General features: G+C 41.6%; 1 protein-coding gene across 2 annotated transcripts; it reads right to left on the bottom strand.

Annotated features, from left to right (window-relative positions):
- Window positions 1-5: 5 nt before the first annotated feature.
- Window positions 6-25142, bottom strand: nfat5a (nuclear factor of activated T cells 5a). 2 transcript variants are annotated; one of them, XM_022201901.2, is made up of 12 exons: window positions 24778-25142; window positions 14741-14869; window positions 11681-12311; window positions 11337-11520; window positions 10435-10625; window positions 10134-10306; window positions 9708-9842; window positions 9536-9588; window positions 9278-9410; window positions 6888-7075; window positions 4692-6795; window positions 6-4478 (listed from the first exon to the last, which is right to left on the bottom strand). In XM_022201901.2, exons 1-12 carry the CDS (start codon window positions 24848-24850, stop codon window positions 4096-4098), a joined length of 4377 nt encoding a protein of 1458 aa, XP_022057593.2. In that variant the 5' UTR covers window positions 24851-25142; the 3' UTR covers window positions 6-4095. The 2 variants fall into 2 exon arrangements, with proteins under 2 accessions (XP_022057593.2, XP_022057601.2); XM_022201909.2 differs by lacking the exon at window positions 24778-25142 and adding an exon at window positions 12858-12920 and having other exon boundaries at window positions 14741-14861.
- Between the last annotated feature and the right edge of the window lie 2439 nt (window positions 25143-27581).

Below are 27581 nucleotides of genomic sequence, written 5' to 3'. Positions count from 1 at the left end.
ATGAAGACATTTACATTTTTATTAATTCATTTAATGTAGCAGCAGGATTACAGATATAAACAGAAGAGTATACAAATGTCCAGACAAAGGCAAAGTACATGTTAATAATAGTTCATATGTATGATAACACGCTGGGGTTGACCTTTATCCCTACTGCAGGGTCTTAAGGCTACTAAAGCTCAAGCTACACAGAACGGATACAACAGAACTGTTGGAGAATGTGAAATAGAAAGCGAACTAGGAAAAGTGAGCAAACTGATTACACACAAGATACAGCTCACACTATTGGCAATTAACAGTTAATTTATCATGGCTGCCCCTTTTGATCAAGCACTTCACAGCAACAATAGTAATGTTGACAAGCACATCAACACAAGAAAGTTCTCCATAAAACAATCTCCACTGTCGTGTCCCTTTTACCTCACATGTACAAATCTCATGAGGCATGAAAACAAAAACATTTTCAATAGAAAACAACAAACAAGGTGACAATTCACTGGTGAAGCTGCACAATATTACGTTGAGAGTAATCACTCCGATATCTTGCAATGGATTGAGAAACTGTTAACACTAAAATATATTAGTATGGGCTATGGTTATGCTTGTGTTGAGAAATCAAATGACTGAAAAGTGTCCTCATGTTAAAACAGTCCTAGAGAAAGAAAAGGACAAGGAGCACAAAAGGGACACCAGTAAACACAGCAGAGCAACGGTTAAGTTATCAAGGCACACAAAGTTCTGTTGAAAGCATCACAATTGAAATTCAAGATACCCCTGCAGTATATTTCACATTTAAATATACATGGATATTAATTTACATGACTGAAGGACAAAAAAAAAGGAAAAAAAAAAAAGATATTATGCAAAGATTTGTGTGCTCTCTTCACCACCATCACATCAATGTTTAACATGGGTTTTTCAGGTGGGCGTGCCGGTTCCAAGAGTCAGACTGAGCCTCCTGGATTGCTCCAAATGACAGGGCTGGACGCGAAAACGTGAAATTACACCACAATCCGAGACAAAACAATTTGGACAAACGCGCGGCGACACAAATGACAGCTGGTGCCACCCCACCCATCCCCTCTGCCTCAAAATAGAAGTTGTCTAAAACTGTAATTGGTCCGATGTTAGATGTAGAGCAAGCTCCGTGTCCACACCATGAGGTAAAATTTACATTCATGAAACTGAAGTCACAGGTTGGCTTTCTGTGTTGGTATGGCTTTAGGAGGCATAACTGTTCCGCACTTCTTCCACAACACCAATGTGCTCTTAAACTCCCCTAACCAAGAGGAATGGAATGCTTGGAAACGCCACTACTGCACTCTAACCTGATCTACAGTTAATGGATGAGTCAAAGTGCCATTTGAGATGCATGACATAAAAAACAAGTAAAAAAAACACATACACAAGAAACCTAGCCCACGTATTATGTTCTACAGTTTGGGTAAATTCAGTATCATAACAGTAGAATGAAGTTCTAACATATTCGCGTGATGTCCGCTTAATTTCTAATTTCAGTCACACACTTCACAATAAACCTGCGCTTCATTTCAGGAAAACACACCAGCAATGATATTCTGTGCTATATGAGCATAAACCAAAAAGTTGTTTGTTTTTTTACAAAAATACTCTACATTTTGATACATGGATACAAAATTCTAGAAAAGATAAGTTACTTTAAAATGGATCACTAACAGCTGCAGGACAAAAAGAGTATGCCTATGAAAATGTAAACAAACGCGAGCGATGCTAGTCTAACACGTTGAATTATTCTCCAAAAATTGGCTTTCTGATCATGACAAATTGGCTACTGTTGGATATGGAAAGTACAGCAGTGTCATTCTGCATCAAAAAATAGAGTAATGACAAATAGAAAGTATCAAATCGGTGGAAATGTCAGTGACGGATAAGCTGATCCATGAAACAAAGTACCTTTTACATATCTTTTATAAATCTTGTAAAACACGCTGAATTGCTATCCATGTGAGAGCTGCATAATTTAAACGACCAAGTACAAATGAGTAAACATTATGAGGGCGTTTGCAAGGACAACGATGAGACAAAATGGCAACGATTCACAACAGGAACTTTGGTATGCCTGGGTGCACTCCAGTCGGACCCCGCAACAGCAGCCAGCTCTGCAGACTCCGCTTTGCTTCACAACCAACACCTAACACCAGTGCTATTGATAGAAGAAACTGTACTAACATCACAGCAGAAGTGCCCGTCACCCCTGTACATAGCACCGTAGACAAAATCGAAATGGCGGCCTCTATGTAACAGATTTAACCAGCCAGCCCTTGTTCACAACACAAGGGACAGGTAACCGGATGCCAACTTCACGCGGCGCCAACCTGCACACGCTACCAACAATAAACTTAACGACTAACACGAGACAACGCAGAACAGTCCCAAGTGACAGACTGAACATGAGTTGGTACGAAGAGAAAACCGATGAAAATCCTTCATTTCATGACACAGACTGAATGAATCAGTATTTCAGGTGTTTTGTCAAAAGGCCGACTAACCAGTAAGATACAGAAAAATGACAACGCTTTAGTGAGAATGGCTGTTTTTGGACAGACTCGACTGGACCACAGAGACTGAATACAAAGAGGGATTCAACAGTGAGCTGACATTCTATACAAAGTTGTCTACACCTCAAAAATATTCTGACATGAGAAAATGTAAAAATGCTCGGTTAAGATGTATTTACTCGTACAAAGACGACTGCTGTTTTTTTTCTTTTGTTTCTCTTGTTTTTTTTTAACTGGACGTTTCTGAGTACAAATTCAGCTAGGTCAGTAGAGAGCTGTGGACGGATATAAGGATTAGCAGGTTACACAAAAGAGGTTATAAAGTGCTTGAGATAAAATGTTTATAAAACCACACAACACTCCGTTTTCACTAGTGGAAAGCTTCTTTCGATCCACAATGAATGGTTACCTAGTTCTTCAATGCAAAAAAATTAAAATACACACACTACATAGTCGAATGCAATTTATAATTTCACCAAAAAAGCTCCTGCAAACCCAGTGAAGACATGAAAACACTGGGAGGTGCCAAAAACAAAGGCCAAGTCACATTATTCACCAGGTTGAATCTCATTTGCAAGTGTGTCTTATCCCCTCCTCTTTCTAAATGATAACAGGAGAAACAGAATGTCTCGATGAGCAAGTTAATTTCATTCAAAGTGGAGCTGATAGCAATATTTAACTGTCCTCCCACTCCAGCCACGCCAGCAAATACTGTACTACAAAACATTAATACACTATTCTAGAAAGAATTCTGCCATCTAATAATCTGTACTCTTAGAGTAGATCTTACTCAAGTTGTTGACATGCAAACACAAGGTTTGATTAATCGCAAAAATGCTTGTGCTGTTCACGTCAAAAGAAGTTTAAATCAAGTGGTTGTAACGTGATCTGTTTTTATGCCGTTTTAACTGCCGCTTCACTTGACGAAAAGAAAAAAAAAATACAACTCGCAGCCTCCGCTTCTCAGAGTGAAGGGAAGGCTCAGAGTTTACACACTCACAAAATGAGATTCAGCCTTTATCTGACACTTATGTGCAATCTGATATTCACTCCATAACGGGCTGCCTGCTCTTACAGACTACTCACCACCACGTTACTATTCCTGTTTCCCTGCTGCTGACATTCTTTATCCCTTTCCAGTTTTGCCACCAAACCTGGCAGGTTTTGAAATCATCACCACCATCTCTTAGGCTCACATTATGAAAACACTCTGACAACAAAACACTGCATTTTTGAGACTGATGGATAAAGCAGTTATTACAGGCCTCTCTGATCCTGCAAGAGGGGTAATAACGAAGGCGGATTCATCAATTCAAGAACAACAGAGGGACGGAGGCTATAATTCATGATTAATATTTCATAAAAACAAAGATACACGAGGTCTTAATTTGGGTTTTCAGTAAAAGGGGCATTTAAATTCTTAAATATTTAAAATTGTCTACGTTTTGTGGCACTAGCACAAAACTTGCACCGCCATTCTGTTTGTTTATTTTAGGATAGACAACTCTCAGCTACATATCACTCACTCTCCTTAGTGCCCACGTGGTCCAAGCATGTATCACTGCTTCTGCAGGGTTTCCAGTAGGTCCTCAATTTTATCCATGTTGGACGATGCAGACATAGATGCCTGCAACTGATTCTGTAAGCTGCTCTGTATCTGTGTCTGTAGACTGGTCTGCATCGGAGTCGCCAGGCTTGATTCTATGGTTGCCTGTAAGCTGGACTGCAGAGCTGTTTGTGTGTTTGTCTGCATGGCGTTCTCTAAGCTGGACTGCATTTGTGCCTGGAGGGTGTTCTGCAAATTGCTGTGCATGGCTGCTGGCATCGAGGAGGCGGCTTGGGCCATGGGCTGATCCAACAGAGGCTGCATGTGACTGGAGTTCTGGGCCTGGCTCTGGGGTGGCAGGGTGGCTCCGGAAGAACTGAGCAGCTGGGATGAGTCTGGGAGGAAAAGAAAATGACAATTGCTATAATTAAGCAGTAGGTAAAGTACATGATGATGGCATTAAAGGAACTCAGGAAGCATTAAGGCATGTACAGCTTAATGAGTGGAGCGTGGTGGTGCCATATTCGTCTGAAAAACTAGAATTAAACACATTTACTCAACCCTGTTTAACTGTACTTCAGAGGTGAAAATGACCAAAATCATCTTACCATTCTGGATGCCAAAAACAAACAGGTTGGCCTGTCCCTGTGGAGCCACACTGCCACCCACGGTTGTCTGGAAAAGCTGCTCTGGAGGCTGCTGGCCAGGGTTGCCTACCACACCCACACCGCCCTGCACCACAAAGATGGTTGTGCCAGGGGCTGGAGCCTGGTTGTTGAGCTCCTGGGAGCCAATAGTGGTCTGCAGGCTGGACAGAGATGGCTGTGGTAAAAACAGCTCCACAGGTTGACTGTTTGGGACGCGGCTCGGGCTCGGGCCCACTTGCATTGGCTGCTGCTCCTGGAAAAGGCTCTGCTGTTGGTTCTCAGTGGATGCTGTGTTGCTGCCTGAAGAGCTCTGGTCTTGGAAGGACATGGGCTCGGCTGAGTCTTGCTGAGGGATTCCAACACTTATGCTCCCCATTGGGGAAGGGCCCTGGGACTGTGTGCTGAAGAGAATAGTCGGGGGAATAGCTTGGGGGTTAAGATCAGTGGTACAGAGAAGCAGGCTTGCTTGTTGGGGCTGTGAGAGTTGGCTCTGGGGAACAGGGTTGGGCTGTGAGTGGTTTGGGATACTTTGGAATAAGGAGCCTTGCTGTCCCATCGGAAGCTGTGGTGGCTGCTGTTGGTTCTGCTGTGGAGACTGCTGCTGCTCCATGGGAGTGCTCTGTTGCTGCATTTGGGAAAGCTGAGCTTGGGGTTGATTCTGAAACATTGAGACAGACTGAGGCTGACTGGTAGACGTTTCCATGGAGGAAATGAATGCCAGCTGCTGTTGCTGCTGTTGCTGGGGCTGAGGATTTGGGGACAGGTATAAAGTTGACCCTGTGGACTGTTGCTCTGAGCTGAGACTGCAACCAGTGAGAACAGTCAGTGTGTTTTGGAGCAGGGCAGCCTGGACCTGCTGCTGGGAGCCCTGGGTGTCAGCCAGCGGCCTGGGCGACTGGAAGAGTTGCTGTGGGGGAGAAGTGTGAGACGGAGGTTGTGTTGGGAAGCTGGTCTGGATGGTAAGAAGTTCTCCAGCCTGTTGAAGGAGGGAGACTGGCTGCTGTACTTGTGGGGAGGAGTGGATCTGAGGCTGGAGCAACTCAGCCTGAAGATGCTGCTGTAAATTCTCCAAGACCTGCTGCTCTTGCAGTTGTTGCTGCTGCTGCAGGTTGCTTAGTGCTTGATTTTGCTGCTGCTGTTGTTGCTGCTGCTGTAGTTGATGTTGCTGTAAATTGGTAAGAATTTGATTTTGCTGTTGCTGATCCTGAAGCTGAATATTATTAAGCTGTTGTTGCTGCTGTTGAATATTCTCCATGATTTGCTGTTGGTCTTGTGGCTGTAATATAAGTTGTTGTTGGATCTGCATGTTGTTGAGGACCTGCTGCTGCTGTTGATGCTGAAGGTTTCCAAGGATTTGCTGTTGTTGCTGCAGTTGCTGATGTTGTTGAAACTGCTGCTGTATTTGTTGTTGTTGCTGCTGTTGTTGTATTTGCTGTTGTTGTTGTTGTATCTGTAGCTGCTGCTGTGCTGATAGAGAATTCTCTGTCGTTCCCAGTCTGAGGCTGTTCATGTTCTCCTGGACATGCTGCTGAAGGGACTCTGCAGAGGGTGTGGGGCTATACAACACAGAGTTCAGCTGCTGCTGGGCCACAGCTGCCTCCAACACCTGCTGGAGTGTGGTGTTACCTCCAGCCTGGAGCTCCCTTACTGCCCTCTCTAGCTGGGCCACCCCTTCCTGGGGAAAGAGGGGAACCTGTGACTGTTGTGGCTGTGTTTGAGAGGGAGCAGCTATCTGTGGCATGGCTACAACCACAACCCCGCCGCCATTATTCGAACTTTCAGTTGGCAAGCTTTCCTGAGGGTCTCTGAGGAACTGCTGTGGGACTTCTGGTGTCACAGGAGGGATTGTGGTGTCTCCTGATACTGGGAAGGAGGTCGGGGGGGCAATGTCTTGCTTTTGTATGGTGCTGAGAGACTCCAAGCTAGGGAAGACAGGAGGTGCCTGGGGAAGCTCCACATCTTCAGGTTGCAGGGGCATCGGGCTCTGAAAGGACTCTCCACCTTGATGAGGACTAGAGCTGAGCTCCAGGGTCTGCTGCACTGAGATGAGAGGGTCAGGGGGTGGCTAAGAAAAGAGAGGAAGAAAAACTGTTACCCACTGCATTCTTAAAGCAGATACTTTTGATTTATATTTCTTGAAATCAGATGGTATCTTACTTTGAAGATATCTGTAGGTGGTGGATTGCTAGACACCTCCATTGGCGTGTCCTCCCGTTTTGAAGGTTGGCCAGTGCAGTCAGTTCGCTCAGACGACATAGATTTGATCTGGCCGTCAAATATACAGGTTGTGACCAGTGAAGGACTCTCTGTTTTTACTGTCCGGACGTTTGAGTTATCAGCTGTGGCTAAGAATGGAAACATAGGACCGTTATAAGTCTGTGAGACGACAGGATGGTGTGGAGGCTGAGAACCATCCACATCACGCAGAAAGTGGTTGACTCTGCAGACATACAAACATGGAGGGTATTACTGTTCCTCTACCATGGCAGTCAGCCAACGAAATGCCCCATATAGTTCCACTAATAATGCCAGTCATTAGATTACTCACATAGCCAGCAGTGGTCTTGCTTTTCTGTTTTTAATGTCATAAAATTCTGTTACTAAGCCTGAGGATTTTTGGCAATCACGTTCCTCGGTGAATGTAGCTGGGTTTGGATGACTCAATGAAGACTTTATTAAAACTGGAAAAGGGAAATGTTCGTGGATTGGTGTCAATCTCAGCAACATAGAATAGCAATGCATTCTATCTAACAATGCCATTAAAACTGACTGTTGAATGGAGATAAGGCTAAGCACTTTCAGACATATATAGGCTGCCCTTTTCATAACACATCATGGCTTGATCGTGTCTTTCTGTCTACTTCACTTTTATCTGTAACCTCTCCAAACCTCTTCATTTTCTGTGTAGATCTGACCACATTTTCTTTCTTTTTCTCTGAATCTGTCCCTCTGACTCAGGCTACCAGCTTCACCAATGCCATTGTTACGTAGATCGGAGTTCCTCTTCCAACCTTCAGCTGATTTGGACTTCCAGATTACAGAAACAGTTTCTTGGTTCTCACTGAGCTTTTTATCCCTTTTTTTGCATTGATGGTTGTTATCTTCTCTGTTCTGTGCTAAAAACTTTCAGTTTGGAAAAACTAAGTAAAAGCCACACACCTCTGCTGCATGAAATTCATTTGACTTTGGTAATCTCCAGTAAATCTTTGTGACATTTTGAGCTTCATCTCAACCACCGACAGAAGACAGAGATGGTCTTCAGCTGATGAGCAGCCTCTAAACTGGCATCCTGGTAACTTCTTATCCCTTTTTAATAGTAAGCTAATGTTATTCCACATTTTTGTTCAGACTGTGGATATAGTTATTTTTCCTTGAAGCCAATGTCTGCTCGTTTTTTGACTGAACAACTTCCACGTTCACACAGACTTCACTTTAATCTGTCGGAGGAAACACAACTGACCGCTATTAACCCCAAATCTCTGCTTTTACATCGGTGTAAATGGGTTTGGTTCCATTCTACCTCTGCAGTAACAGCAGCAGAGCTTGTAAGTGCAACACATTAATCAGCCACCAGAATCGTCCATAAAATGTGATGACTTATCTTCCCATGGTGAATTAAGTTTCCGTTATGAGTCACTAATGAATTCTGGCATTTCAGCAATATCAAAAATTTTCATTAAACATCTCTGCCGTCTATGAAAAAAGTCAAGACGTTGATTTATCCGGCCAATATGGCTAGACTTTTTGCTCATATAATTATACTGTCAGAGTATTTTAAAAATGGGACAACTATGTTAGCTCCATCTACACTGCTTATGAAATAGCCTACAAGAGGCCTTTAAACCATGAAGGCTGAAAGATATGAACTAGAGCTGGGCGATATATCGAATTAATTTGATTAATTCGATTTTATTTTTTCAATCGATGTGTAAAAAATTAAATCTCAACATCGAGTTTAATGTTAATGTCCCTCCGCTATTTTTACCCGACGCGTGTAATACACACAGTCGCCATACCAGGAGGACTGGCGCTGTAGCACAGTCTACAGTCAACATTCTCTTACAATCGAGCAATAGACGAAGAACACAGATACGACAGGGATACGCATGAGAGATGGAGATGGAGAAAGGAGAAGAAAATGAGGACGATATTGTGCAAAAAAAGGGTACCGTGACTTCAGCAGTATGGACTTGGTTTGGATATGCGAGGTCGGACACGGAACAGACCGAGGTGTTGTGCAGAGTTTGTAAAAAGACGGTGAAAACGAAGGGAAGTAGCACAACAAATCTCTTTCAGCACCTCAAACAGAAGCACCCGGCAGAGTGGGAGCAATGTGTCAGGCGTCGCCTTACATGCACCGAGGCCAGCTCCAAGAGCGAAGCTCCAAAAAAACAGCAAAGTGTAGCTGCAGTGTTTTCTTTCTTTACACAGAAAAAAATCGATTAAAATCGTTTATCGGATTTCAAGCCAAAAAAAATTGAAATTTAATTTTTTGGCTATATCGCCCAGCCCTAATATGAACTAGGCAACTTGTATTCACTCTGTACCTGACTCTGGAGTGTAGGTGAAAGGCTGAGCCTCATGTGATCTACCAGCATTGGTCATCACAAAGATTCCCACAGAAACAGGAGACGTGATTGACTGGTTGTGGAACGGAGGGACTTCCACAATCAAATGATTCTGGAAAACATTAGAGATCATTAGTTAAAACTCAGGCAGAGTATGGCAAATGAATGCAGGTCAGATGCAACAGCTTATATTATTCCAGGAAAAACTGAATAGTATTGTCATTCACTGGCATTTACCTGATGAAAAAGGTCCATGTCGATCTCTGCCTCAGCTTGCCAGGAATTATCGTCTGCAAATTCATCAACAAATATTATCTATCTTGCATCCTTTGAGGTTTACATACAGACACATATCCACAAATGACACTGAGATATGAGACCACTAGCAACACCAAATTGACAACAGCACCTGCAATGTTCTCTTGGAAAACAACTTTGGTTCCTTTGAGGAAGTTCTTTCCAATTATAAAAACCTCCTCTCCTCCTCTAACAGAGCAGCTGTGAAGACTCTTTTTCAGGATCTCTGGCACTCCTGCTGGCTGGGCTGGAGAATGATAGAAGAGTCAAAGAATCAAAACTCACATGACAGCTGGGTTAATGTTTGCAGAGGGGCATATGAAAAGCTCTGAAACAGAAACAAAGAGAAGCTCTATGGCCTGATGAGATGAAAACAGAGCTGTGGAGCTTTCATACTAAATGCTTTGTTTGAAAAACTAAGCGCCAAACATCACTGGAAACACAACATTCTCCAGCATTATGCTTTAGGAAGCCTAGTTGGCTACTTCTGTGGCTTTGTAAGCTCATTTTTGGTTCTTGTCGGGTGTGAAACACTCACTGCAGAGGATGGGCGATGAGGGGACCTGTAAAGTAAGAACTGATCCATCAGGCTGAGGGATATTAACTCTGAAGGCCAATCTGGCACGTGTGCTCTTCTTCTTGGATCCTGCCACTCCAATACGGGCCTCCACATCAGCATTACGCAGCTTCAAAATACCTACACAGTCCACCCTGGAGAAACAAGATAGGACAGAGAAGAAAGGAATACAGAAAACACAAAAAAGCATAGTAGACACTAAGTAAACATGGACACTTTAACTAACAGTAGCTCTTAAATTATTCATGAAAAAAACCCTTACGAAAGTGTCATGTCATTGCTGGGCTCCAGAGGAATCTCAATAACAATGGTGCCCTCTATTTCCACCTCCTTGCAGGCGGTGGTGTTGCGTCCCGTCACTCTGCAGGCCTGGTAGAAACCGTGAGGCTTCACTCTGCCTGCATCGTTTGCTACAAACACCTGCAGCACAACAGGTTCACTAACACCCTCCAACTACAGACAAAAAAATAAAGTAAGTTAATCATTACAAATAATAGAAAGCATAATACAAAATACAAGAATAAATTTGGTTGAAGCCCAAAGAACACCACTAAAAAATGCAATATAATGTATGACTGTTCACTAAAAAGAGCCAGGTCTATTTTCTCTATGTACGGATCTCACAAAAATATATGTAGAGGAGAAACTTTTTAAATACAGCACAGAAGAAGCACATGAACTTGTTGATAGATAAACTTTATATTATTTTTACTGTTTGTATCAAACAGTACATGTGCAATGATGAATTTCAGGGTCATTTATTAATGAACTGAATTTCCCTCAGGATTAATAAAGTATCCATCCATCCATCTATCATCCATCCATCCATCCATCCATCCATCTATCATCCATCCATCCATCTATCATCCATCCATCAAGTCTGAGTTTGTTGTTTATCCAAAAGCTTAGTAGCACACAGGCCACACAAATGAGTGACCTACTGTGAAAACAAGAAACAAGATATTGAAGAGGTTGAAAAGAAATTATTCGTGATTTTGGTGAATACTTATTATGTGTCTACACTGGCATAATTACTCTCTTGAGGCACACAGCGCTCCACACTAAGGGTCCTGTGTATATTTAGCCTCATTCCTCAGTTACACCTTAGGTGTTGATATTTTCCCCCTGTGTTAAGAAGCAGCTGGTGGCCTTTTGTCGTCAAACCTTGACAGTGGGGAATCCCTGCTGCGTGCGATCTTTGACAGAACCTCTGCTACCCTCGGTCAGATATCGAGCTCTGTGCTGGGTCTCTGGCTGCACAAGGATCTTTAGCTCCTTCCCATCACTCCTCTGGGGAAACTGAGCAGACAGTGATCCCCCTTTAACTGCAGTCCCTGACTCAAGAGAGCTGCAGGGCAACAAAAATGACAAAGACATTAGAATGACATCCAGAAATTCAATTGTCTCAGACAAAAGAAAATTAAATGACCTTTACTGTATCCCTACAGAGGGGCAGAGGTACTTTGATCTGAAGTGACAGAATGTACTTTGAACAAGGGTCACCCCACCTGGAAATGGGACCGGTCTTGTCTGTGCCCAGCTGGGATAGGACAAAGTGAGGGGCCTTGGCGCTGTCAGCATCAAACACATCCATGCTGTCCTCCGGAGGAGCAGGTTTGGGACCAGGCCGCTGTCGAGGGGTGCGTTTTCTCGACTTGCGCGGCACCTCTGTGTTGTCGTTGTAGGAGATGGAACTGATCAAGCTGAAGTTGGAGACAGAATCATCAGCCCACATGCTGCTGCTATGCTCCGAGTCTGGCCCTGGTGCACCAGATACCGCAGGCTCCTCTTGGCAAGACATCTGGCTGTCGTCAAACAGGTCCTCAGGTGGTGGAGATATGCTCAACACAGGCCTTCGCTTAGAGGGGGTGTTCTGAGGCTGCTGGACTCCTAGCCCTGACAACACTCCTGACCCTATGTCCCCTGCTGCGGTGTTTGCTCCACTGTTGCCTCTGCTGGGGGCAGATACAGCACCCTCCATACCTTGCATCTCTGAAGCTCCAGCTCCATCCCCTCCAGTGGAGTGGAGATGCTGGGCAACCTTGAGGTGGTCTGAGGATGAGGTAGAGGGGCCAGAGGATGGAACTCCCATGGCCAGGGAGGAAGAGGCAGAGGGGCTGGAGGTGGAAGAGGTGGCATCTGCAGTAGCATATACAGATAACAAAGTTAGGACAGATGTTCAGCACAGAGCAGGCTAGCAGTCCCATTTAAGCAGCTGAATTTGTGCATGATTTGTATTGATTTCCCCTCTTCCCAACTCTAATTTCAACAGACTATTGTAGGTTGTATGCTCTCACTGTGCATGCGAGAGCTGTCAAGCATTGATCAAATATTCTGAAGTTAAAGTTGAGAAGGGTACTATAGGTCCCACAATGTTTAGATTCCTACAAAACCTCTCAATTAAAATCAATGTGACAAAACTGACATGCTTTGTTTACAAAAACAAAAGCAAGCTGCAAATTGTTACATACACATTGCCAGAAAGAAACATAACAAAATCTGGTCAAACTTTCTTATACAGCCAAATTTGCAAGCTGATAATGTGGCGCCAAATTAAATTTGCCAGGGTTACAGTACAGTTTGTGCAATGTGCATTCAGTAGTAAACAGTAGTTTGCGCATGCCAATTGGAAGATTTGGTTGGGACTGAGCGTAGCCATGGAGACAGAATAAACAAGCCTCTGACCTATGGAGCAGTGAACTGCAGACCATTTTATATGCAGACACTCCCTGCCTCAGAGGGAACTTCCTGCAATAAAAACGAGACAGCCAATGAGCAACAAGAGAGCTGATCATTCAAGACTCAACTTCTGTCAATCAGTAAATTGGATGAGTTAATATACTGAAGGAAGGAGTAACTTTTGAAGTTTATCATTTATAGACACTTTGAAGCACGTGTATTTGGTTAATGGTGATCTGAAGGACATTACAGTAGTCATGCTTTTGATCAGCACTGCTTAGGGCCAGCTGGGTCAGACAGGATAGTGAAAAGGTAGCGTTAACATGAGCGCTCTCTCCAACATAACTGTTGACCAGTTAGTTTGCTCTTTAGATGAAACTCAAGACTAGAATCCCTCACAGCTAATGTTGGCTGCCCTGAACCATGATCCAAGATCAGACCAAATGTTGGTTGCTAAATGATATTTAAAAAGACACCGATTGCTAGGGGCAACTTCACTGTTTCATAAAGACACAGAATCTTCATAATTACAGAAAATGTCAGCTGCTTTGAAACATGGCAATAGATTAATCATTTAGCTGCAAAGCTCAAACAGATGATACTGTTTTAAGAGTGTGTTTTGGTGTATGTGTGACTGAGAAATGTGCATTGGCTTTAGGCACTTATTAAAGCATTCAAAAACCTGACCTAGCTATAATGACACATTCAGAGAGAGGTGCTAAGTGTTCCAAGTGCTTCATTGAATTAAAGAATAGTATATCACACTGAAAGAAATTACATAACCAAAATGCAACACAGTATGATGTCAGAACATGAGGTATGAGATGAGTGCAGAAGTCAAAGGACAGTTTTTGGATCAAGAGTAGTGGCTGAACTGCATCTCTAAAGCTGGGCCAACTTGATATGTTTTTAACCGCCTAAAAAGCCAGATGCCAAAAAAACATTAAGCACAAGCATCCAAAAGTGCTGCTGAAAAAAATGAGTGAAATGATAAAGAACAAGCTATGTTAGCATGCCGTTAATGCAAACTCTTGGAGCTGTCATTCAGGGTAAATCTTTCCAGGAACAAAGGACTGTGTATGACTTTTCCTACACAGTAGTCAGAGAGTATTAGGTTATATTCACTGCTACTACCTTTGGTATAGATGAATTAGATGTTAACTAACAAAGAAGCTTGTATAAAACTACATTCAACAATTTTAAATGCCTTTTTAGATCCATTGTCAGCCTTAGTTTGATACAGTACATGGGTTAAATGAAGATACTTGTCGGAGTTGCAGTTTAGGTGATAATCAAAGCCCAAATACAGAAAGTCAAGGTAAGCAATGCCTCTTCCCATGCTGTTGTTTGGATTCTAAGATGTACATCACACTAAATCCATAACAGGGTCACCTAATGCTGACAGTGTCAAAGGACCTTGTGATTAATCAAAGCAACAACACATTATTTTTGCTATTTTAATATGGTACAATAATGTATAAAGTAATGGGCCCAAAATGCATTTAAATTCAGCTGAAATCCAGCTGTAAAATGGGCTTTAACACTCTGCCCCCACCCCACAATTGGTACCACTGGAGCCTTGTGGAAAAAAAACACATGCAATATATGCAAGTAAAATATAATAGCCATGTAGTCACATGCCAGCAGTACAGAATACTTTTGACTAAAAATAAACACTGTTCTAGTACTACTACACTGTACTAGCCTATTTATTTTTTCTCATTTAGTCAGAAATGTCGCCTCAAAAGCATTGATGAAAGGGTGAAGTTGCCCCCAGATGCTACTACAAGGCCATATTAGATTCTTCACCCCTGCTGACTTGGGGAATAGTTTGTTACAGGGAAACTGATCCCAGATCATGGTTTTCATAGGACGAGCAGGTAGCTCACCTGAGGCCACGGCGGCTGAGGGGGGAGGTCCCGCCTCTCCCCCACTCTTCTGGCTCATGGTGGGTGGGTCTGTCTGGGCGGACGACGGCTGGAGCTGGAGCTCTTTGGGGAGGAGGTCATATACCGACTCTGCCATAAAGGACGAGCAGGAGAAGATATATTAGTTTCTGAAAAACATAACAGGACCATGCAACTAGAAAAGATCCATGTTTAATCTTTTTACGTGGAAATATTCTGATAATTTTCAAGGAGGCCTGTTCAGGACTGATGAAGCCGGAGGAAATAAGCACCGTTCATGGCAGAATTACTCCCAATTTATGGAAAGAGAACAAACCATGTGCCTAGTGTCAGTTAATTAAAATTGGTGCGGGCACAATTTAACCTCAAAAACACCAAGCATACCGTATTATAACTTGAGTTGCTTAGCGCAGCACTTCAGGAGATGCATGAGGCCGTTTTTATCAAATACAGAGCTGCCTTAAAATGCAACACAGCTAATAACTGCTCTATCCTGGTCGCAAAAGTGTCAAAATTCTTTTCAAATTGCATATTTGTCAACAGCTAATTTCACTTCCACTAATGCAATCTTGGTGGTAATACCAAAACTACAACTGCATCTCACTCAGGTTGGTGGTTTCCTTTTTTCTTTTTTCAAAAACAAGTGGAGGCAGAACTGGATTTGGACAGAAAGCAGACCTGAGTCTCGTGACTAGAAATCCTCCCACATGTCCAAAAATTCTGCAGGCATCACTAATACAACACAGTGTGTCTTATGATAAACTAAATTAGTCCACCATGGGGCTTAGTGTGATAAAACCCACAGAGACAGGATAATATTCGATAGCAATTTAATTCCTAGTAGACATAACAAACCACTGCAGCTACACTGGAATAAACTACACTTGATTGCAGATAAACACATGATTAGGTAGTCTGGTTGCTAAGAAACAGGCGCCTATCAACACCCCGACATGGATATTTCAGCTGTGCATCGGCAGCACCCTGCATGTGTAGTAGTCATCTGACACTTCGCTATGACTTGGCACCGGCAGAATGATGAAGCTGGCAAGACACACGATCTCGCAATTTTGTGACGTCAACGGTGCTGTTGAGGGAGCGACAACACAACGTCACCATGGTTCACACAAAGAGCTACAGAGGACTCCACAAACACAGACAAAACCTGAAGCAGTAAGATGAAAGCCCACTCTGTGCTTTACTGCCGTGGCAAATTAAAGAACTAATTCTCACACAAATACAGTAAAAATTGCAATTTCTTGCGGCAAATTCTGGTACAGAAGAGCTGAATGAGCATCACAATTTGAAGACCAAAGTGGCATTAGAATGTGTTATCATCTCCCCAACTAAAAGAAGATTATTGATAAATTAAAAACCTTGTTGTGAACAGTGTCTCAATAAAACTGCTCACAATGAGATCTGCAGAATTTAAACTATTACCAATAACCATCTAATTTTGAGTGAACACACCAGCACAGTGCATTTACTAAAAAGCTCTATAAACCTGGCTGTCTTGGACAATGACTTGCATAATACACTTTAATGTGGTTTTAAAGAAAACTATGCACAGTGATGTCACAATAACCCTCCGTCTTTGTCTGCTGTTCATGGCATGAAGAAAGCACGTCTTTGTTGCTGGACGTATTACAGATTGACTGTCAAAACGACATGACTTCAGTCTCAACTAAAACGCTTCTCGCACATTAGGCGTGGGTCTACGAAAAGTGTGTTCAAACCTGCAGGGAATCCATTTACAAGCTACTGCAGTCTGCCATATTTAAACAAATGTTCTCACCGTTCACAGATTCATACCTGTGCAACAGTGGGAACATGACATACTCCTGCCAAATGACAGCGGAACATTACATAATAAAGAATAAACACCAAAGAGGGCATCTTCTGACCCAGGCTGCAAGAAGGATTACACTGACCTAAACGAAACGAGCAAACACGGGGTTAAAGCATGTCACTGTGCTGGTCTGAATGAGGCATAAATCATTCGCTCTCCACGAGTCCTTGCAGGTCACAGAGCTACACAGTACAACCACTGAAAATCAGTAAACTGTAAAAGAGTTCATTGTTCACGGGGCACAAGCGTTCATCTATAAAGCTATTCACATGGAACAGCATAGCCAAATCGTTGTTCAGCAGAAATAAACTTCACACATAAACTCTCTCGTCCAGTGGAATAAAAGGTTCCTTAAGCTGAAAATCTGAATTTAGTGCATTTTCATGGCTTCCATTAAATTCCCAATTACTGCATCTACCTGCACAACATTCAGCGAGTTTTGTTTACATGTGCACTAATGTTTAGAACAGCGGTATACAATATTTAGTCTCGTTATCTTAAACACATACAGCTGATAATCAGTGCAAACACACTAACTCATTAAGAGATATTGTTGTCAGTTTATTCATGTACATAAAAGTAGGTCTGGATTTCATTCAGTGTTTAGAATTTAGTCATGAGTCCTCCCCATGCAGTGAACAGTATGCAAAACCATCTTTGCATATACAAACTGCGGCTTGTGCTGATGGAGAATTACACATAAATCATCAACATCGCAACAATTAAAGAGCTTCAGTATATTCACTGAATATTCTGCCCATTTATTTCAATTCACTGTCTGGTCTATCATGACTATAAAGAGTGAAATATGCTGGTTAAAATGCTCCACAGATCACAGCAACAAATTCCACAGTTTTCCGTCTAACCAACAGCCTACAAGCCAAATAAGTCTCATTTACTATAAAGTATTAAAGCAAAACATCCAAATGTCATATTTGAGACAGCAGAAAACACAAATATTTGTCCTTTTTGCTTTAAAAATTGTAAAACTCTATCATTCCCAAAAGCATTACTTATTATTTTTTCTGTCAACTGCCAATGCAGCTCCGACTAGAATGCCTCTTAGCCAGTATCAAAGAGAATAATCCCCTCCTCTGTGAAATGTGACTTTGTAAACCCAAAGAACTGCAACAAATTTTAACTTTTTTTTCTATGCCCATGCTCCACTTCTTCACCAAAACTGGCAAAAGAGTTTCTGCATAATCCTCACAGATAGCAAACAAAAGCTAATTAAAACACGACCATGTCGGCAGATGAAATAATTATCAATACGTCTTTGCTCACGCTGGGTTTTTGATACAGACTCAAAAAATGTCATCTGGGGCCTGTACTACAAAGCAAGTTCAACATATCCAAGTTATCTTTTTGATTATCTGGCTTTACCAAGACTGACAACCACAGTCACACCTAATGCTCAATCAAAGCTGGTTCTCAACCCACTGAGCTGAATTTACAATAAGCATGTCCACATAAAAAGGGTGTTCTTACCAGATGCCTTACAAACACCAACAGACCTTGAGCCGCATGTGTCTTACAAGCAGAACTATAAACTTAAACCAATAAGAAGAATTTAAAAATATAATATAGACTAAAAGCAACACTGCAGCAGCTAAAGTCAGGAGGGAAAGGTGTCAAAAACTGCCAACTGTGTGAATGTGTAAGTTAATAGGCTTATTAATATCACTTCCCCATAATTAAAGCATGAGTAGATCTGACTGTGATTTCCGTTGTGCATTCTATTAAATGTGTTGCTTCGATGCAGATTTTTCTTATAGCGGGGAAGCCTGGAGCCCTAGTGGTGACCAAATATTAAAACATACTAAGTAGGCTTACTGGAAATCTTATAAGGTCAACAAGTACAAAGTTCAGTGCCTTAAGCATTCCTTGTTTCAGGATTATCTCAAAGTACAGAAGCCTATAGAACAGGGATGTCAAACTCATTCCACAAAGGGCCGGTGTGGCTGCAGGTTTTTGTTCCAACTAAGCAGCATCACACCAGACCTGACTCATTTAATCAACCGATCTCAGTCTCCAGACAGGTGATTGGTCAGACTGTGTGTTCGAGGCTACAGCATTTAGTTCCAACATATCTACAGCACACAGTCTGACCAATCACCTGTCTGGAGACTGAGATCGGTTGATTAAATGAGTCAGGTCTGGTGTGATGCTGCTTAGTTGGAACAAAAACCTGCAGCCACACCGGCCCTTCGTGGAATGAGTTTGACATCCCTGCTATAGAACAATGAAATTGCTTTAAAATTTCTCACAGTCAACAGGAAGCAAAAACAGAATGAAACTAGGAAGGCTATAGTTTGCTCTTAAATCTGTCTCCTGACTATGCTCGTCAGGAAAAGAAAAGTTTTAGGCTGTCTCTAAAAACACTTCCCTTCCTCACAGAGTTTCTCACTAACACTGAGCTCTACTGGATCTTTAAGGAATTGGTCGGTGTGTGGTGTTCTAATACTCTTGATGTGTTATCTCAAACATAATCTGAGCAGGTTAGGTGTTCTGCATACGTTACCATGGTGGTGTATTCTGGTGAGAAGCGAACCACTGTTGTACCTCTAAAAACCCACAGTTAAATCTGAAGTTACCTTACAAACCCTCAGGCCTCCAATAACACACTTTGATCAATATAAACACATTTACACAAGAAAGTCCAAAGAAGAAACCCAAAGGTTTAGTCATGCAGCTGCACATAGAACCGACAATAGCGATAAGGAAAAAGACTGTTGGGCAGATGAATATTTTTAATAATCCATCTTAACGCTGCAGCATCAGTAAGACTCTAAATTAAATCCTTTCATCTTCCTTCTCTACTTTGGTGGATAGAATAATAACTTTCTCTAGGAAGATATTTATCATTTTTATACAATCTTAGAGAAGTGGCCTTACTGTACACAATTTAATCTAACTGTTGCTCTGTGTGATTAACAAAGAGAGTCTTTAGAAAGACTTCCATGACAAATGAAAATATAAAGATAGTTCTGACTCTCAGATAAGCCTGAGCTGAAAAGAAGAAGTTTAACTTCCCACTGTTCCAAAGTGAATAGCGGACTGATAGTCATCCTGAAATAGATTTTGATGTTGGTTTCTTTTTGCTAAATAGAAGTCAAAAGATCCATGCATAAGTTCATGTGCTCAGATCTGCAGGCTTGCTACACTATGCCCAAAAAGTAGGCTGTAGCACACTAGCCAGTAAGGCAGTGGACTGGCTTTAACCTATACTTAGAACAATTAAATGACATCAGCTCATAGTTATGCACTCCTCACATTACACATGCCTTCAAGGTTTTGCCAAATGGCAAGGCCACTAGTCCATTTTTATTCATTGCAGCTGGCTTTGGGCTACGATGGGGGATGATAGATGAATAGACAGTTCACGAGGGCTGTGTTTTTGTTGCAAATAAAAAAAACATGCAGACCAAGAATGTATTTCAGTGCCCAACAATGGCTGCTTTAATTACACTCTTGAACACATAACGATATGCTCAAGCCAGAACACAGACAAAGGAGCTGCTCACTGCACTCAAACCACAGAGAATGGCATTTCTGGCTATTTATACCATCTCTGTTTACCTTGAAATTGAAAGTATCGCGAGGAATGGCTGAATGCTGTATTTGGTTCTATTTCTGTCTGCTAATGGACATCAGGCGAATAAATGTGTGTAATGGCATTAGCTAACCTTCAAACTGAACTGCTCCATAGCATGTAGAATTGTGTGATTAATCAAATTTTACTTCTGATTAGGACTTGACCTTTAAACAGTTATGAAAACAACATAATCATACTAAAACAATTATTGTGTCACATTCCGTTTGCTCTGATTATGTTTTGCGTTATAAATGCAGCACATCCCTTTCCTGTACGAAGGATTTTTGCCCTTGAAAAAAGCTCAACTGTTAAACAAGTGGACTGATTATCATGAGCTGGGGTAAGACCATCATAAGACTGAGACACCACATGACACAGTGCTAAAATCACTTGCAGGTCACTTGATTCCTTGCTTAAAAAAAGCATTTAAATTTGCTTTTCCCTTGACTTGCGTTTAAAGTTAAAACAAATCTACTGTTGAAAAGACACTTTTTAATAAATGTATAATGCTTCCACGGTCAATGGACGCTTTTCATTTTGCTAACTTATGCGCCCTCGCATACTTTCTCCTCCAGTGACCTGGAAATCCTTCCCCCCCGCCATCACGGACGATCTTCCAATTACTAAAATAGGAAAGGAGCGAAGAGTGAGAAGGCTTTGGGAGGAGCTTAGAGTGAGAAAAAAAACAGGTGTATCTTATCAAGAGGTGTTGGTTGGGTTTGACAGTCGATGAAGCTGAGCAGGTCACCATAAGCAACTATCATCACTTCAGACTGACACTGGATTTCTCATTTGGCAGAATCAGCTACTCTGTCATTACACCTCTTCCTAGCATTTCTCTTCTTCTCGGGAAGAGATGAGATGTCAGGAAGAGACGCAACTGAGACATGTTAGCATAATGAAAAGCACCCAATCATGAGCTCAATATTGACCAATATAATAATGGATTGAAGCCAATAATGACTTTTCCCTAATCAAACAGTCCTTCTACTATGTACAGTACATGAAGCTTGGATTCCCCCTAAAGATGTAGTAATGGTGAGCTCAGTTTGCTGCGCTCATGTATTAGAATACACTGGGCTAACAGAGCTAACCGCTAGTTTTTCTATTAGTAAATTAACTGGCGATACAATTCAAAGCATTAGTGGTTAAATAGCTTTAAAAAAAAAAACAATAGTTAGCAATCCTAGCACATTAGGAGCACACACTGGGGCAACAGTAATGTATGCCAGATGTATTTTTTATCTTGCTACTTCTGTGGCTGTAAACTTAATCTGAAAATAACCACTGTTACAAAACAGACAGTGAACAAGCAAACACACACTGTCTTGGAAGGGACATTAAAAGTTATGAGGCAGTATGCTTTCAAAGGATTAATTGTAGGAGAAGCTGTCATTTTTCCCCATATGACTGACAGTAAACAGTGTGCAGATATGCATAGACTCCATTTGGGCAGAGAACAGAATGAAAATATACTCAGAGTCCATGTTGATCTAGTTTTCATACAGTTATTTTTATAATGTACAAAGTGAATGGCAGCCAGTAAATCATTTGTAATAGTGCTGTGAAAACAATCCCCCCCAATTCTCCGAAAGGGTTGGTTCACCCATACTTCCTGATATTTACAACACAGATGGTTTTAGTTTTAACCAGCCAGTTTTTGAGATTTGTGCTGCGAGGCAAATAGAATAGACATGAGTGGAGTTTCACTGGTTGCGTTTCTTCAGAGTAACATCTTTCCATTTTCTCTAGATCATTTTACCAACTATGAATATCCCTCAAAAAACAGTTTGTGTATCATGGAAAGCATCTATACAAACACTCAAGGGCACTATATTGCTATTTTATTGTCTAAATCTATAGAGAGGCAATGAATACTCTGAGTGTCAGGCTCATACAATGGAATCTTTTATCACACTGATAAAATGATGAAACTATTTTATTCTTTAACAGAGACTACACTATCTGTTTGGATGTTGTTTCCATCCAAATAAAAACACTTATCTTACATGTTTCCGCTTTATAATGGTGACGATTTAAAAAAATATATCCTTCACTCAATGTCAAAACAGCCACACATTTACCCTCTATGTAAATATGCAGCAATAGCGGAAGACATGCTCATTTTCCCTCATTGGTAAACACAACCTCAAACTATTAACTGGCATATATGCATTGTGTTTAACTACTAATGATGTATGCCAATAATTATACCACAGTGAAAAAGGCCAGACAGCAGGGAGAAGTGGGAAAGCAAAAAAACTAAGATGAGACTAAGAATCCTTTTGCTATGAACCTCTGGCATTGTAAACTGAACAGGCAAGTCATGAGCAGTAAACTCTTTTTAATTTGTTACCAGACTGTACAGGTTTCCTGGTATTAAGTGTATACTTTAAGCAACATGTCATAAAACATTTGGCTTGGATGGCATTTGTGTTGCTGATTACAGGTCTAACTAAGTTGTATATATTGAAACATATATCAGTTAGGACTATTAGTTTTTTTAAGTTAAAGAAACTACCGAAAGAGAGTAGATAAGTCCTTGATGCTGAATACTTCAGCCCGAGGATGTAAATGTGATTTCATGCACCTATAAAAGGACCTGGGGACCGAATCCTGAACGAGCTGAGCTTAGTCTATCTCTCTTTGGGTCATCGAACCTAGAATGGAATAGGATATTGAGTTTTTTCAGCCGTTTGGTCTGACAAACAATGCCTTACAAATTTGTAACGCACGTACGAAATTTACTAGTAATGAAAGACTGTTTTTGCTGCCAAAGCAGAGAGTGGGAGAGAGGAGGAGGGAAAAAAGTACATGCCTGGCAGGGTCAATCAGCGCTGTATCTATAATTATGGGAAATATTCAACAATAAGTGGATTATGTTTTTGTAATATAGAGGGAATAGAGGCTCCAGTTTTTATTTCCAATTATTATCACAGAGTCTCGTTATGCTGCCGTGAGCAAAACAATTCAACTGATAAAAATATCTGTCACTCTTTATTATCTGCCATTTCATGGTAAACTCTTGTGTCTCCATCAGGATCCAGTAGGAATAATATCTCTGCATATTCCTTGATCTGATTGGGCTTTCAGTCAGGCTGTTACCATGGTGATCTATACCATTTTAAATTGAGGCAGCTTCGTAATACTGGAAAACCAGGGTCTATCTAAATAGGTGGATAACCCACAAATCCTGGTTCATGTTTGCGTTTCTGTGTCTCCATGCACACTGACATGAATGACCCCTCCTACAGAATCCTTGATGAGCGAGTCTGCTACCTTGAACCCAACGAGCACACAACCAATTACTGACATATAAATAAACAGTCATCATGTGATACGGTGTGACACGACAATCTCAACTGAGCCTTTCAGGGTCACAGAGAGTAGCTTTCTGCTGGCTCATGAGCACCCTATACATAGCAGTCAGACAGATGTGGGACCAGCTGCCAAGTTAGGGCTGTGTTGGGTGTCCATGTTACTCGTTAGGTGTTCAAAAAGGTAGACTTAATGTATGAGCATGTAATACAACAGCAGAGAAGGCGCACCAGTGTCTTAAGAGAATGCAAAATGCATAAATCCATGTGTCTCAGGTTACATTACCTCTTTAGGAGCAGTACACAACATACAAACCTTGCTCATAAATAAGCAACTAGCATGAGCGCAGCCAGTGTTGAGAAGCACACTCAGAGGCAGTTTCTTTACACATGAAGTCGATACTCTTGTTAATAGGCAGGAAACTGACCTAGAGACAAAGTGCTGCAAAAAGCCTGTACATACTTCGCCAACCCAGCTGACCACAACATGGGTTAACGGTCTTGCTCTCAGATGATGCAGCAACATCCTCCTAATAATAACATAACAGTTGGCACAGCTGACACGTGTGCAATAGTATTAAGAGACAGAATAAATTTTGGCACTAGAGGGCCCCTTATGCTGACAGGGAGGATACAATGCTCTGAGCTTTGAAGTGCCAATAACTGCATTCTTTCAGTGAAACCAGAGAATGTGAGGAGGAAAACTCTGGCTCCGTTCCACCAAGAAAAACCAAAACAACAGAGGGACTGTCATTCAACAACACCAAACAAGAAGAATACACAAACTACTCATCAACTACTTTTTGTCCTTGCCACACACACGCATACACACCTCCTGCAGAATCCGACCGAGACTTAAGTAGGTTAAACCTATGAACAATGTGGTGGCTTGAAAGCGACCTCAAGTAGCCTGTGGCTACGTTAGCACATATATGTATTTAATATGATGCTAGCCAGCAGCCTAAATGTCAAATGTAAGTACATTGATATAATAACACACATTATTGATATAATTAGCAGGGAAACCAATCCTATTCCCCGCATGTGACGAGGACCACTAACCAACCAGGTAGCCAATGCACAAGCCAAATGCAGCCAACTAACTATGCTAGCTAGTCTGGCTAACAGCAGAAAAGAGGCTAACTACTGCTAGCTAGCAGCTTAACGTGAGCTACCAAGACATTCATATTACTTCCTATTTAACGAGAACAAAACGGATTAGTGACTTCGTGGTAGCCTTTATTTAGTAAAATCTTACCTTTAGAGTATAGAGATTTGGGGGAATTGAGGTCGATATCCGAGCTAAGGAGGGATATAAAATCAGAGGGCATCGCAGCGCTTCATCGAGGGGAGGAGAAGCGGACACTCTTCAGTGGAAACGAAGTCGGCTGCTCTTGGCTAATAAATATTGCGTTTTACAAGCGGAATGTTTTAATATACATAGTATAGCATCGAAGCAATCTTAAGGCGACAAAAACAAAACTTTCAATAGCAAAAAAACCGTTATCCAGCACGTCTCACGTTAGTGTGTGTGTCTTTGCTGAGATGAGACACGTTTCGTGCTACGTTGAGACGAACACACACCGACACACAAACACACACTTGACTACAGTTGGTCGGCCCACCTCCGAGCCCTCCTCCTTCTCCTGTGCGCATGCGCGGTAGCCAGGGCCGTAATATAGCGGAGTCCCAGCCATCCCAGCCATCACACAAGAAATCATGAAATCACAGCAGACGACATAGCTGGAAAAGCTATCATGATACCATTTTTAATTTTGGTTGATATTGATAATTATTCTCAAATTTTGATTATGTATTATAATTAAAACAAGAAATATACTCTTATTGGATTTAACCCCTTCGGCTTATTTGAAGGACCCATACTGTGTTCCTCTCCAGCAAATTAATCATAGTCTCACACATCCCCAGAGTGTGTTTTTCATTTTTCAGCTCATAATACCACAGAGATGGTTAACTTTCCCATGACAGTACAAACCCTGGTTTTGACCCTGTTCTAGTCTGACTCACCAGACACAGGATGTGGGTGTAAGAATGCTATTGGCCACTCATTTCAAGCAACTTTTCCTCCCATTCAGCTGTCTGCATACAACAGTTTTCTCCACTGTGGTTAATAACAACAACAACCCACAGACTAGCAACGTACTCTACTGAAAAATCTTGGCAAAGAATTTGGATCATGCAGTTAGGCAGCCCTGCTGTTTTTGTTTGTTTGTGTTTTTGGTGAATTGCTCATCTTAATCACAGTGCTCATCTCCCTGTATGCAAATGTTCCACCAAAACAGTTCCACCCATTGTTATTTTAGCTGCAGCACTCCTTAGCCCCAACCAGATCGACTGTGATTGACGAAAAGAAATACAACAAGAAAGACTGTTTTTAGCAAATGGTGGTGTCGTGCAGTCAGACCATATTGCTCTAAAGAATAGGCTGGCAAAGCGAGACTAGCCGTATTCTAAATAGTCTGTTTCAGTGTCTGTAGCTTTAAATGGGACTGTTGTCCACACCCCCATCAGGAAGAAGAATCTCTTAGCAATCATGATTGACAGCGTGGAGCAAAGCGGATGACAGCAGCACACACAGATGTGAATGACTGTGCAAGATATGCACTTTCTATCACTCCTGAGTAATCACTTTACGTGGAAATACCGCTGAATTCACAAAGCAACTGTGTTTTCAACTTGAGATGCGTTGGTCAGATAATATGGTTTTGAAGTCATTAGTTTGCCTCATAGGTCCACAGGTCAGAAATGGCTTTGAAGTGACTGCAGGTACATGTAGTCTTAATGGGCTGCATTTCAGTCACTAATTCATGCACATTTTGTTTTCTGTCACCACAGACAGAAAAAGTTTTTTTTTTTTTTAATTTGGCTTATATTAAAATGCAGTATAAGTGAGCACAGAGAGTAGGAGAGAAGCCAGTAAAGCATATGAAAACACAGTAACCCAACTCGTCCTCATTCCTTGCTTTCAAATTGGTCTTGAAGTTTTCATGATTTTAGAATGTCGCTGAGCTTTATAGTTCCACAGAGATCTGACCTGTGGGCATACAATCAAAGCTAATGGTAAGATCAGCTATGGTAGTCACACGACATGGTAACGGCATTTTTTCTTTTGTTATGGTGACATTGACATTAAAAATAAAAGTAATCCACTGGATTCTTAGTTCCTCGGATACTGAAAATGTATTAAGACTCTTGTGTTCGACATTTGATGGGCTTTGTAAACAAACCTGTTGGACTGGAGACAGCTGTTTGCAGTATTATGAGGGCTGGATTATAAACATTTTTACCTTAATGATTTTTGGTTCCAACGAGCACACAGCCAATTACTGACATAATTGGTTCCTACTCAGAGACTGAACTACATTCTTGGCAGCTCTTAAAGTTAGGTGGTTATCTAGTTGTCGGGTGCTAGAGAAAAGGTAGTAATAAGTCTTCATATTCTTATGGCTCCTAATTCATTTTATAATTTCAAGTTTTAAACATGTACAAAACACAGTAAAAAATAGCTTTTTATCATATGGGACCTTTAAGACACACAGGTACTAATTTCAGTGTTAACACAGCTGTGAAACTGCACAGATAAATACATTTCCACACAGAGATAAACATACATTTAGATAAAGACATGATCTTACCTTGACACACATTAAATAGAGAAAGCAAATCATATCTGGAGGTTCGCAGATGGTGACCAAAGTCGAGATGTCAACTGCGCTGAGGTTAGCGTTCCAAATGATGGACCTGGACTGGGTAGGGACCCTCCACACACAACCCAGCATAAAGTCCCGGCCCTTAAAGGAGGCTACTGGCTGTGCAGCATGAAGTGGAGTTGATGGGTGACACAGCTGTTTAACCAGAAGCCAATCTTGCATTTTATCACCCAGGTCTATGTCGTCATATTGCTTGGTTTTTTTCATATTTTAGCACACCAGGCTGAATCATTTCCAGCAAGTTGGGGGAGTTTTTTCCTCGTTTCATGAAATCCCTGCTCTGTTCTGGCACACATTTTGTATTATATAGTGTCTGACAGGAAGGTTAATT

This window comes from Acanthochromis polyacanthus, chromosome 8 (genome assembly GCF_021347895.1).
Source record: "Acanthochromis polyacanthus isolate Apoly-LR-REF ecotype Palm Island chromosome 8, KAUST_Apoly_ChrSc, whole genome shotgun sequence".
NCBI lineage: Eukaryota > Metazoa > Chordata > Actinopteri > Pomacentridae > Acanthochromis > Acanthochromis polyacanthus.
Note: the sequence above shows the minus strand (reverse complement) of the source record. Positions and strands in the feature narration are given on the sequence as shown.